A 12,193-nucleotide genomic window follows, 5' to 3' on the forward strand; every position below is an offset into this window, starting at 1 on the left:
AGGAGGTAAACATCTGACTGGGAAGCACATGTAAAGTGGAAAGCTCCTTCAGAACCTGTTCGCAGTTTGTTTTTTCGGTACATGCGTACTGGGCGGAAATGCCTCAATGACACACAAAGCTGCCAGCAAGGACATTCAATGGGTGCGTGGGGGTTGAAAAGCTGCTGAAGAAAGCTTTTCTCTACTAAGTTTCATGTTCCGCCTGTGAAAATTAAGATTTGACATGTAGATGGCGACACTGTATCGTTTATTGCTGACGCTAATCTGAAAATAGTATTAATGTGACAATAAATCTCTTTAAAAGGATATATCCGTGCCTACTTTTGGGCTGACATGCCCATCCTTATCACATTTTAATGCACACTAATTAATAATATTATTTAATTAATACTTTGTTTCAAAAGAAGTTCTAAATGTTATATTTTTTATATGCAAATTCGATTTCCGTTAATTATACGTTATTTTTTTGTTTGAAAAATGAGTAGAGAGCAGAGATTTTACATACCCTCTATAGATTAGCTTGTAGTGTTATGAGAACTTATAGAAATGAAATATGAATAAGTATGGGAATATGAATACATAATGTAATTTTGACCTGAAACCCAAGCAGATAAGCTCTTAAATCTTAGAGTTTTATACGGAACAACCTATCACATATCACTGGTGCTTTATCTATGATGAATCATTAACAATCCTTTACGACGCGCATACAAATCACGATATTGGATAGTGGTCACCTTCACGCCTCAATCAGGCGGTTAGCCATACCCACGGTTCGTGATTTCCCATATCGTTTATCTTGGGAACCCTTGCACGGAAATCGCAAATCGCCGCAAAGAAGTTAATTAAACGGCCAGTCCGTGGGCTCAAATCGATCGCGATCGATCGCGGATGATTGATGATTGAAGCGGAGAGCGGAATGTAAACACGCACTTGCTCACGCACTTAAAAACTATCAGCTAACAGCTATCAGTTATCAGCTATCAGTTATCAGTTATCAGTGGGCAGGGTGGCCAGGGAGCAGCAGTGACTAGTGGCACTTGGTCGGTGGTCACTTGAACTTGCTCCCAAATGGCGATAAGCGTAGCGGCACGCGCTCCATGCGATTTGGCCGTGGGGCAATTGCATTATTGGGGTTGCTGTGTCATCGACAGCAATCGATTTGAATTGGGGCAATTGTGATGATTGCTTCGCTTTGGGGCAACTTGATGAGGTAATGCAAAGTTAACCACACCTCGGGAATAGGGTTCCTTTTATTCGACTGCATCATCCGATTAGAGCCACAATCAACGAATGTTTGGTTTTTTCCTATGTTTTGCTTGTGATTCCATGTGGTATCAATGGTTTTGGTGGTCGAGGTTATGGCAAGGCTACACGTGCCACCTACTATATAATGGGCTTATGGTTTTATTTGCTTTGCATTTTTGGTTCATTTGGCGCCTGCACGTTATCAAGTGCTTATAGTCCAGATGTGCAATAGGCGCAAGTGAAGTTCTTAACTTTTTCTAATCTCCATGAAACAACTGATAATTCCAGGGTAGACTTTGTCTTCACTGCATGAATACATGAATCACGTAGATTGGGTTTGTATATGATTCTCTGGAAATATGTTGTGTTGTTCCCAAAGTGTATAACAAAGGTCAATTGGCTAATATCTAATGAGCTTATCTACCAATTGTTAAAGTTAATTGCTTAGTTTATTAGTTAACTTGCAGAAGTTTGTAAAGTATTTAAATATATCTTGAAGATTAAAGGGCTGATCATTTCATATTATTAGTTACTTGCGTACTTCAACCAACAGCTGTCACTCTAATTGCAAACTAAACAAAGAAAACCTCTTTCCGTATTCCTAGGAAATACTAATTATTATACAATCTAAAGATTCCATCCATTAGCACCTTTCCCGCCAACACTTGGCATGTGGCACGGCATGGCTCGAATGTCATTTGGGACCATAAAAACTGACCACATCAATTCAAAAATAAGTGGAAATGAAGCGCTATATTCGCGGATGCTAAATTTAGATCGCCTTCCCGCGCCACACTAGTCGGCGATAAAGAGCGTTGTGTTATTTTTTGAACAAATGCAAAAAGAGGTGAACACAATGCCAAGTCGTTGTCGTCATCTGGTGGATGAGCAACGTCACGGGTTGGCGTACATCATCATCATCATCATCTCGATTGGTTGGGAACTCGAAATTCCGGCAGACACGAGCTGCATGCGTGGACGCCTTGGCACTTCGGGCTAATTGCTTTGGGTGCAGCCCAGATGATTGAGTGAATTGAGTGAGACGATTCAATTCGATAAAATAAAATGAAATAAAATAAGATTCGAATTTGGTTCACACACGACTGGCGCATGACTCGTAAGTGGACTTTGCTCCCAAAAAAGATATTCACTTGCCTGCTTCAGTTTCGGTCTGCGCCCGATCTCGTCTAGCCTGTCTGTCTGGATGGATGGATGGTTGGATGATGGGATGGTTGGATGATGGGATGGCTGGGTGGATGAAGGGATGGGAGGTTGAATGCAGGCAGGCGCCACATCTCGTCGAGTGCTCCAAAGTCCAAGTTGTCAATTCCGTTCATGGCTCCGCAATTACTACGCTCAATATCAATTTGTTCGCACTTACAGAGCGAGCGGAAAGTTTCCCCAGCAAACTGATTAAGTGCCCCCTCATTCAGCTGAGTTTTTTTTTAATTAATTTCACTTCTTGTAGTCCGGAGCTGTAGAATTATTTTTGGCTCCAGTTCGATTCGATTATCTCCTTGAGGATCCACGCTCAGCCCACATGAACAGACCACAATCGGAGTCACACCTGGTCGTTCGGTCGGTTAAATGCCCTCAAAGTCGAGCACGTGTTAATTATTTTGCTAATTAGTTTTCTGGTTTAATTACGGCCTTTAATTTCGATGGGTGCTCAACCATTTTCGCTTGAGCGTTCAACACTGTGATTAAAACAGCCACTTATTGTTTATATTTTTATCAGTGAGCTGCTCCACAGCTAGCATTAATAGTAAATTGAAAGTAAGATTTTGAAAAAGTTTCAAAATAATATAGCCATTTAAATTTAAATATTTAAAATGAATAGAAATGTATTCAAACATTGCAACCTCGATTAATTGTTTACTATGCTATATATACTTCACTAATCTACGTTCTAATGATATTTTGAAATTACTTTTTATAATTAAATCGAAAGTCGTGGGTGTTATCAATGGTTATCAGAATGAATATATAAAAAACAGTGTATATTTGTGTTTATGTCTGGCTACTTTCCGGTTGTCAACAAGAAATCCTCTGTAATCAGAAGACTTTGTTCTGCTGGCCCTCTTCTTAACCTATTTAACCAGGAATAGTAGCAATAGATTCAAACCGTTTCAATAACTCTATTTTTCGAATTCATGTTATTTAGACTTTACTTTCCGGATCTGTAATATGAATGAAATACCCACTAGACATGCGTAGAATTTTCCTGATCAAATGCAAGGCCAAAGTCTAGACAACTAAGGCCATTCATAATCATATGAAGCGACTTGAATAATTCAGAAAATAATAGAATGAACTGCAAGGTGCTTAAGTAAGCTTTAAGCCATAATTTGCTGTTGAAACCTTCGCTTTAAGCCATAATTTGCAGTTCAAACCTATAGCCAAAGTCAAAGTACCCCTATCAAGGGTATGAACATATTGTTGACTTAAGTAAGACACAAAAACACTGTTTTAATAAAAACTGAAATTCCAGAGGCCCGACCACGATAAGCCGCCCATTGTGACGTGTTTTTCAGCACGCGCGCCAGACTTCAAAAATTAGACGTCGTTGGGAGCGATCTTGCCTCGATCCTGAGTATACGAGTTACGAAAGGTATATTGTGCGATTCCATCGCAGTATATTTGAGGTGAATGCTTTATTGTGAAATCTCAAGGTAAACAAAACTCGGGACGCACTTAATCAGTCGATTGGCATGAGGTTTGAAAGTGAAACAAAAAAAAAATGGTGATACGGAATCAGAGCCAGCTTTTAATTAATATAAGCCATTTACATATTATAGTCCTCCAGGGTAATCTGAAGAGAACCATGCTCGGCGGGCGTGAAAACTTCAAATTATGTGTGATAACACATGCTAATCAATTGAAGCAATCCAAAACAAGAAACCCCAAACCCCAAACGTCGTAAAAGCCAAATCGTAAAATGGTCAAGAGGGAAACGATTAGCTGGCCAAGAGCTAAACGAAAACAGGATGGTATATACGTCTCGAAATTTGCTTGACTAAATTTTAATGTAAATAATGAAACTAATATAAGATATATGTTAGCAGTTTCATTATGCAGATGGCTGATATCCTCAGGAACTTACACTTTCTTCTAGAAGAAATATTAATAGGTCTATGAAAGTCATAGCCCTCGTGAGTGACGCGTATTATTAGACTTTGGGCCATCGGAAGAAAGCGATGGTATCGCGTTGGCTGTGAGAACCAATCGCCATTAGGCAATGTCGGCTATCAGGCGAAGGCAATCCGCTGGACTCGACTGCCGCTGAACTTTGGACCGGTTGGATCGAGCGATAAAACCCCACCGGCACGACGTCAGCTCACGTTTTGGGTGACGAATGCTGCGGCTCGATCCCCATCCCCATCTCCCCCACATGCCCACTGGCAACCGGCTGCAACATGGAGCGTCAGACCATCGAACATGGAGCGCCGTGCCATGCGAACATGTTCGATGCTCCAGCCTCGAGCGGCGTGGGTGTTCGATGCAGGAGGCGATCGGATGAGAACCAACCGGACCTAAAACGTTGCCTCCGGTGGACCAGGGGGGGAAACCCATTATCAGTACAGCTCTCTCCTTCTCTGTCGCACTTGCTGGTTGGCAAAGTAAAATTGCGCATCGCTTAATACGCCGGGCAGAGGAGTGCGCCAATGATCGGCGGCTGTTCTGTTATCAAACAAAGTGAAACTGAACTGTCTGCCGCCCGAAGAGTGGGCCATACCCATACCCATACCCATACCCATATTCATACCCATACCCATGAACATGCCCATGCCCATACTCACACCCATACCGCTTCGCACAGATACCGTTAGTCGTACCGCTACAGGGCAGCTTTTGCTTGCGCTGCGCCGCCCATCGTCGAATTATTCACACGCAGACGTTCCCAACGATCGGACCAAAAACATATTCAAATCGTGCAAATCTCATATATGAACTTATTTTGTGTGAACTTCTCTGAAAAGAATACTTTATGTTTGCTTTCAGAACAACGAAATATCAGCTCGTCATTTTCGAGGAAATCAAGTTCAAGTGGTGAAATTCAAAACAATAATGAGTTTGCGAAAGTGATTTGCGCAAACAAATAAACGGACAATCGGTTATTGAATCACTCAAGGACATTTGATAAGCATCCTTTCGCAAAAGATTGCAAACAATGTGCTAAATTATTCAAGCAATTATTTGACAATGGATTACTAAGTTGGGTGAGTTGCATAACAAACGGGTTTATTGTGTAACCAGTTTAAATAAAAGTGCTTAAAAATGGAGTTGAAAAGGGAAGAATTATCGAGTTAACATAAGCGTGGAATACTTGAAATTTTTTGAATGTGAAACTTATCAAGATCCCAACTAATAAACCCCAGGGAAGTTTCTAGTTTCGCTTTTGGCAAATCATGCCATGATTAAACACTAATCATGCACTTAGTGGTTTATCGATCAGAGGCCTATCTATTACCGCTTGATTGATTGATTGATAGTTTTCGAGCCTACGGCGCATAACCTCCAACAGTTTTTGCGGCATTTTGGCCAACACTGCCACGTTATTGGCAAAAGAGACATTGGCCAAGTTTAGTGGGTATCCGAAATGATGATCCCAGTTAATCCTGCACTTGATTTATGGCCGCAATGCCGATTTCTCGCGTGTGGCGAGAAAAGTATTATGCCAGATTAATTTGCGACGCTTCGGGTCTCGGGCTTCTGGCAATCGGGGCAATCTCCGTGAGCGGTTCCAAAGTCCAGATGGTGGCATGCTCCCAACCGCTGATCGGCGAGAACGGCGTGATCGGTGTGATTTATTGCCAAAAACCAAAGGAAGCAGCCGTACATTTGTCGCAGTGCATTCAACTGCAGAGCGCGCAAGAAGAAATGCAAGTGATAATGCCCGGCAATTACGATAGCCCCACTCCCAGTACCAGTACCAGACCCATGCCCAGTACCATGCCCAGCTGCCCCGTAATTAATGCGAAAATGATATGGACAGCCCATGGAAAACCCCCAAGCAGAGTCGCCGTCGTCGGTTGGCTGCTTAGTCAAGAAGGCATCTCCACCAGGCGGCTGTACTTTGCACCTCCACTCGACGCATCTCGAGACCCCCAACTCCCAATTACATTTCGCAGCAGTTTTATTTTCTTTGCTCCGATTTGCATCGACTTGGCAACCGCGGAGTCTTCAGCTTTTTGCCTCTGATCACGCGCTGGTGGCGTGCTCGATGACGTAGCCATTAAATGACCTTCTTCAACTTCTGCCCCCCTTCAGTTCCGCACCCCTTCTCCATGGCACCCATCTCAACGCAGTCGCACGCCTCGGCTGCGATTCCAGGCTTTGATAAGTCGGTCAGTCGAGTCAGTCAAGTCAGTCATTGAGTGGCGCCCAGTGCAGTTACGTCAAAAACGATGGGGTACGTGGAAAACGTGTCACATGTCGCGTGTGTGCTACCATCCCTGCAGTTCCTGATCCGATCCCATCCCATCAGATCTCATTAGATGTAGATCCCATCCGATCGAAGCCGATCTATCATTATGGGCCCCCTGCCGCATTGAAACGACGTCAGGTTGAGTGGAAAAAACAAAATGAAACACATTTGGGAACGTGGCAAACTACGTAGATTGTGGAAAAATATGCGATGAGTTGATAAGTGCTGCGACCTATGCTGAAGGCCAGGACGTCATTTGAATTTAAGGATTATGTAACTTATAGGGAAAAACCTTATAACCTTAGCTTACAACCTGACATGAACACCGGAATCAACTTGTAGTTGTTCTGTATAATTTCGTATCAAGAACCCCCATTAATTTGCTTTTAGTTGAGCCGCACCAACAATGTTGCAAGAATTCGCTGAGGCCTACAAAAATTTCTATCAATTGGTTGCTGCTTCGTATAGATCATTTCTATTCGTTTCGATGATCTAATTGACTTTAGAAAATCACAATTCGTGACAAGCGAATGGGGCACGTGTTCAGTTTTTAAGGCTAAACGAAATAGGCGGTAATATAACTCGTGATCTGTCGGCCTTCACAATGCTTTTCTTGACCTTACTCGACTGCTTCACATTTAGCCGAGACCAGAAATTCTGGCTGATGAAATTCCCAAACGAAATGCTCATCAATTTTCCCATTAGCATTTCATTTGGAAAGCACACACACGAAGCATTTAAAATGCGCATCGATTACCCAAATCCGATTAGAATTGCCCAGAATCGCATGCTAAGCGTAGTTAATTGGTTAAGTGCCCTACTACATATTCCATGCTCCCGATTTGTGGACCAAAAAAAAGTGGGAAAGCGCCCTTATCAGCAACGTGTTCACTATTAATTGATTGACACACAATCGAGTCGGATCATCAAAGTCACGCTTGATAACGCTGCGGGGTAATTAGCATGAATGGGCCACTCCACTCGACTCGATTCGATTCTATTCTATTCGATTTGGTTTCAATTCTAAACGATCATAAATTCACTTGATATCAAAATGCCCCATTGTGGCCACACGAGCGCCAAAAATGCCGCCACATAGTGACGCCGCCAATGGGGGGGCGTGGCATGGTGGGGTGGGTTAAAAATAAAACTGCAATTAAGAATTTTATGCAATTTGGCGGCTTGGCGATTTTCAAGTAGCTGATGCAATGCTGCACCCCACTTGCATATCCAATTGTCTTCGGCGGAGAGAGAATGTAGCCATTACCATATAACCATAACCATGGTCTACAGTCTGCTGCTCGCTCGAAATCGTCTGGGAAATCGATCGAGAGCCGAACCACTCGGCTTGGATCCGAATCCGCATCCGATACGAAACGAATCTAAACGAAACGAAACGAAACGATCCGTCGGATGCGAAACGATCCGAGTTGGTTTGGTTCGGCTGGCGCTCGCGGAACGATCAATCAAACGCTCGACGATCGTCACATAAATTGTTCTACTAATCAGCCAACCGCTTCATTCATTCACAACTCGTTTGCGCTGCCGCATGTCGGAAGAGAAAGAAGCACCTTACCACTAGTACAAGTGGAATACTACATATACTATATATACTATATATACGCTATAAGGCCCGTGCCGCTCAAGAGTCACTCGCGTTCCGTGTCCGGGTTCAAAGTTAATGCCGCAACCCCCGGCGGAGATTCAATCGTACTCAGCAGATTCCAACACGGTACGTGTGGGGTCCACGTCCACCTAATTGGTTTGCCATCTAATTGCCACCCGCTTATCAGGCAATCTGCGCAACTACGCTTTCGATTCCGAGTCCCAGTCCCAGTCTCAGATAGTGATAATGTGAAATGAGTAGCGAATTAAACTAAATCTTCACGGAATTAATGTCAAAAAAGCGATTTGCACTTTGCCACCTGTCAATTCGAATTCAACGATATGGAATAAATGATGCAATTCGGTGCAAAAATTAAGCGAGACTTCGCGCTTAGTGAGTGATAGTGATAAGTGCACCTGATTCGCTGGCATATTAAATTGCAAACTTAATTGGGGCAACGCTGAAACGTTGGGTTCATTAAAATACTTACGATGATATTTAGGGCATAGTTATTTACCTTAATTGGAAATGTGAATTACAATTTACTAAGTTACCCATTTCCTCTTACTTGCAGACAAAACTGAAGCAAAAGTTTAAACTATTGAACATGCATCATTCAAGCGTATAAGTGGTTGTTATCTAAAGCAAAAGTAAGCCCATAAACGCTTTAAAAGTGCTAAAACAAGGCTATAAAACGGCAACAATAAGTGAAACTAGCTGCAATTCTATGAGTTTTGTAAACCTAAAAGACGGAACTATTGATGTTTTAATGCTGCCAAATAGATAGCAATCAGCCCCAGCCAATAAAACAAGAGTGAAACCAAATCCAGATCCAGAAGATCATAAGATCCTATATATAACACATCTCGCAATTTGAAAACTCAAAAGAAGTCAAGAGTACATATTCAGAAATGGCCAAGTACTTCATAACCCTGGTGTTGCTGGTGTGTCTGGCCCTGGAGAACAGGAACGTATACAATCGCCTGCACGCCAGATCCCATCCAAGTTCCCGCGGCGACATTCTGCGTCCGCATCCCAAGCACCAGTCGCATCCGCACGTGCAGCACACCTCGCAGCAGCTGCAGCAGCAGCACCACATCCGGCAGCAGCGATCCCGCCAGCTGAAGCACCTGGAACCGGATCCGACCAGCGAGGAGGACGATGCGCCGATCACCAAGCAGGAGTACTATGCTCGCCTGAGGCGCCACGTCATCCAGAAGAGGCAGCATGAGCTGCAGCAGGAGCTCAGCTACAACCACCCCGGCTCCCATTCGGAGCAGCTGAAGGTGCCCCGCCTGTGGCAGCATCTCATGGAGGAGGAGGAGAAGGCACACCGACGTGGAAGTCCACCCGTGGAGTACCCCATCATGTACGGCGATGCACCCGATGAGTCATCCCTTCCCTCCGATGACCAGTTCGATGATCTGTCTCCCTTGGACTTTGTGCGCAACGAACTGATGGCCGAGGACCAGAAGGATCAGGAGCAGGATCTCGATCTCGACCTGGACCTGCCCCTTGACGTAGATCCAAAGCCGGTAGCGCCCATAGAGCCCGAAGCCCAACTGGGTGAGAGGAACATCACCATTTCGGTGAAGTCCAGCGGCGGTGGATGTCCCAAGTGCGAGAGCAGCCGCCAGGTGGAACACATCACCGAGGAGCAGCTGACCCACTTGCGCATCGAGTTCGTCAAGCAGCAGATCCTGGAGAAGCTGCGCCTCAAGGAGAGCCCCAAGGTGTCGGCCGTGGAGCTGCCCAAGCCCATCTTCGACGGCATGACGCTCTCCCATCCGGACGACAGCACCAAGAACAAGGAGCTGGACGACTACTACGCTCGCACTAGCAAGAAGTTCATACTGCTCAATAGAGGTAAGGAAATTCGATGAATATTTTGATTAATTAACCATAAGAAAGTAGAGAATGGAGCTTAACTTTAAAGAGAATCCAATCTAACATAACCCTTCATCATTACAGAGGAAGTGGAGTGCAATCGAGCGAGAGATGGGAAAGCCAACCCGTCCATGTGCTTCACCTTCAAGATAGACGATGCAGATGCCGAGGGCTTCGACGTGAGCACCGCTGTCCTGTGGCTCTTCAAGAACAAGCAGAATCGCACCGGCAGGGCACCACTGAATAGCACCAGTACCCAGCAGACGATCGTCGTCTCCGAAGTGGAGGTGGATCAGCAGAAGGACTCCAAGTATTTGACGGCGGCCAAGACGATAGCCATTCAGTCGGTGAATGTGCAAGGTGGGTACACATGGTATATACATTAGTATAGTATAAACACTCATCCACCCAGAGCGTAATCATGCCCAGAAAAGAAACGCACACGTTTGGACCTTTGGTCAGCAGGCGCGGAACGGACAAAACTGACCCCCAATACCCTCGGGGGACAAATCAAAAAATATGTGACATCTCTATACTAGATGGGTGTTATAAAAATTATAAAGAACACCGATAAGTGGCCAACGTTGACAACCGCTTGTTTGTGTTTTCAATTAGACAGATCATTGCGCAGATTCGTGATAGCACCGCTCGAATCGCGAATTCATGTGGGTGAATAACTTGGCAGAACATTATACGTGGGTGCAAAAACTGAACTTTGGCCACAACCCACCGCAATTGGGAGTTCCCGGGGTCAGTGGGCAGATAAGAAAAGTGCCTGAAAAATGTTTTGATTCTGCAAAAAAAGAAAAAACCCAAACTAACTGCTCTGCTTTCCCCTTCGTTTGCTTTCAGATGAGTGGATGAAGATCGACATTGAGTGGCCCATCAAGCACTGGATCAGTGGCCACGAGCTGAGCCACCTCATCCAAATCACCTGCGGCGGCTGCGATGTCAGCGACATGGAGGAGATCATCTCGGTGGACAAGGACTACCGGCCGTTCATCGTGATCGATATGCAGAACAGGCGGCGAAAGAGTCGCCAGAAGCGCAGCATCAACTGCTCCAGCGGCATGACCGAGTGCTGTCGGGAGCACCTGTACATATCCTTCCGGGAGATCGGCTGGAGCAACTGGATCCTGAAGCCGGAGGGCTACAATGCCTACTTCTGCCGCGGATCCTGCAGCTCGGTGGCGAGTGTTACGCAGGCGGCCTCCCACCACAGCTCCATAATGGTAGGTACACTGTTCTCTGCGGAACCAATTTAACTCAATGGTGTTCTTGATGAAGAAACTAATCATATTTCGCTTACAGAAAATTCTCTCCACAAGCGGTGCTAACAAGTCGCTGGAGCTGGTGCCCTGCTGCACCGCCAAACAGTATTCCTCGCTGCAGCTGGTCGTGATGGACTCGAGCAACACGGCCACGGTGAAGACGCTGCCCAACATGGTGGTGGAGTCGTGTGGCTGCAGATAGAGCGGCGGATAGGATTAGCCATCTTACACTTATCGTATCGGACAAATTAGACGTAGTCTCCATTTCGCTTCATCGCCATTTCCATATCCGTTTCCGCCAGAATTCAAACTACATTTCTCTTCAACTAATTTAAACTCATTGCGCCAGGCATTTAGACATTAGCGTTGTCATTTAATCTTAGTTACCTGTAGTGCATGTGCTGCCACTAGCTGTAGTTTAAAGCTAAAGTCAATGTACTTAAGCTCTCGAAGTATGTATGTAGGTAGTTAGCAAATAGCTCCAATTAATTTAATAGCTATCTTTAAACGTAGTGTAGTGATTTTCATTGTTTAAGTAGCGTGTATTGAGTTATTAGCAGAAAACATGAAAGCCGCAAAATAAAACATAATTAAAACATGTAGATATGCATATTACTTAGGGGCAGCGTACCCCACAAACTTTACTGCATTTAGAGTCGCGCTTGATAGACTTTATTAATACCATGTAATAACTAGGTTATAATATGGAATGCAGGCGCTGGGATTTAAAATATATCTTAACCTATGAAAAAT

The 12,193-nt window shown here is 44.5% G+C and overlaps 1 protein-coding gene across 2 annotated transcripts; it reads left to right on the forward strand.

Annotated features, from left to right (window-relative positions):
- Positions 1 to 5,165: 5,165 nt before the first annotated feature.
- LOC6526621 (growth/differentiation factor 8) lies at positions 5,166 to 12,042 on the forward strand. 2 transcript variants are annotated; one of them, XM_015197949.3, is made up of 5 exons: positions 5,166 to 5,468; positions 8,857 to 10,148; positions 10,254 to 10,529; positions 11,022 to 11,401; positions 11,481 to 12,042. In XM_015197949.3, the coding sequence occupies exons 2-5, from the start codon at positions 9,194 to 9,196 to the stop codon at positions 11,640 to 11,642; spliced, it is 1,773 nt and encodes a 590-aa protein (XP_015053435.1). In that variant the 5' UTR covers positions 5,166 to 5,468; positions 8,857 to 9,193; the 3' UTR covers positions 11,643 to 12,042. The 2 variants fall into 2 exon arrangements, with proteins under 2 accessions (XP_015053435.1, XP_002087729.1); XM_002087693.4 differs by lacking the exon at positions 5,166 to 5,468 and adding an exon at positions 8,189 to 8,408.
- The last annotated feature ends 151 nt before the right edge of the window (positions 12,043 to 12,193 follow it).

The sequence above is a fragment of the Drosophila yakuba genome, chromosome 2L (assembly GCF_016746365.2).
Source record: "Drosophila yakuba strain Tai18E2 chromosome 2L, Prin_Dyak_Tai18E2_2.1, whole genome shotgun sequence".
Taxonomy (NCBI): Eukaryota; Metazoa; Arthropoda; class Insecta; order Diptera; family Drosophilidae; genus Drosophila; species Drosophila yakuba.

Coding starts and splice junctions, on each gene's coding strand:
- LOC6526621 (XM_015197949.3), top strand. CDS start 9,194: ATGGCCAAGTACTTCATAACCCTGGTGTTGCTGGTGTGTCTGGCCCTG. Junction 10,530..11,021: donor TCAGTCGGTGAATGTGCAAG/GTGGGTACACAT, acceptor GTTTGCTTTCAG/ATGAGTGGATGAAGATCGAC. Junction 11,402..11,480: donor CCCACCACAGCTCCATAATG/GTAGGTACACTG, acceptor TTTCGCTTACAG/AAAATTCTCTCCACAAGCGG.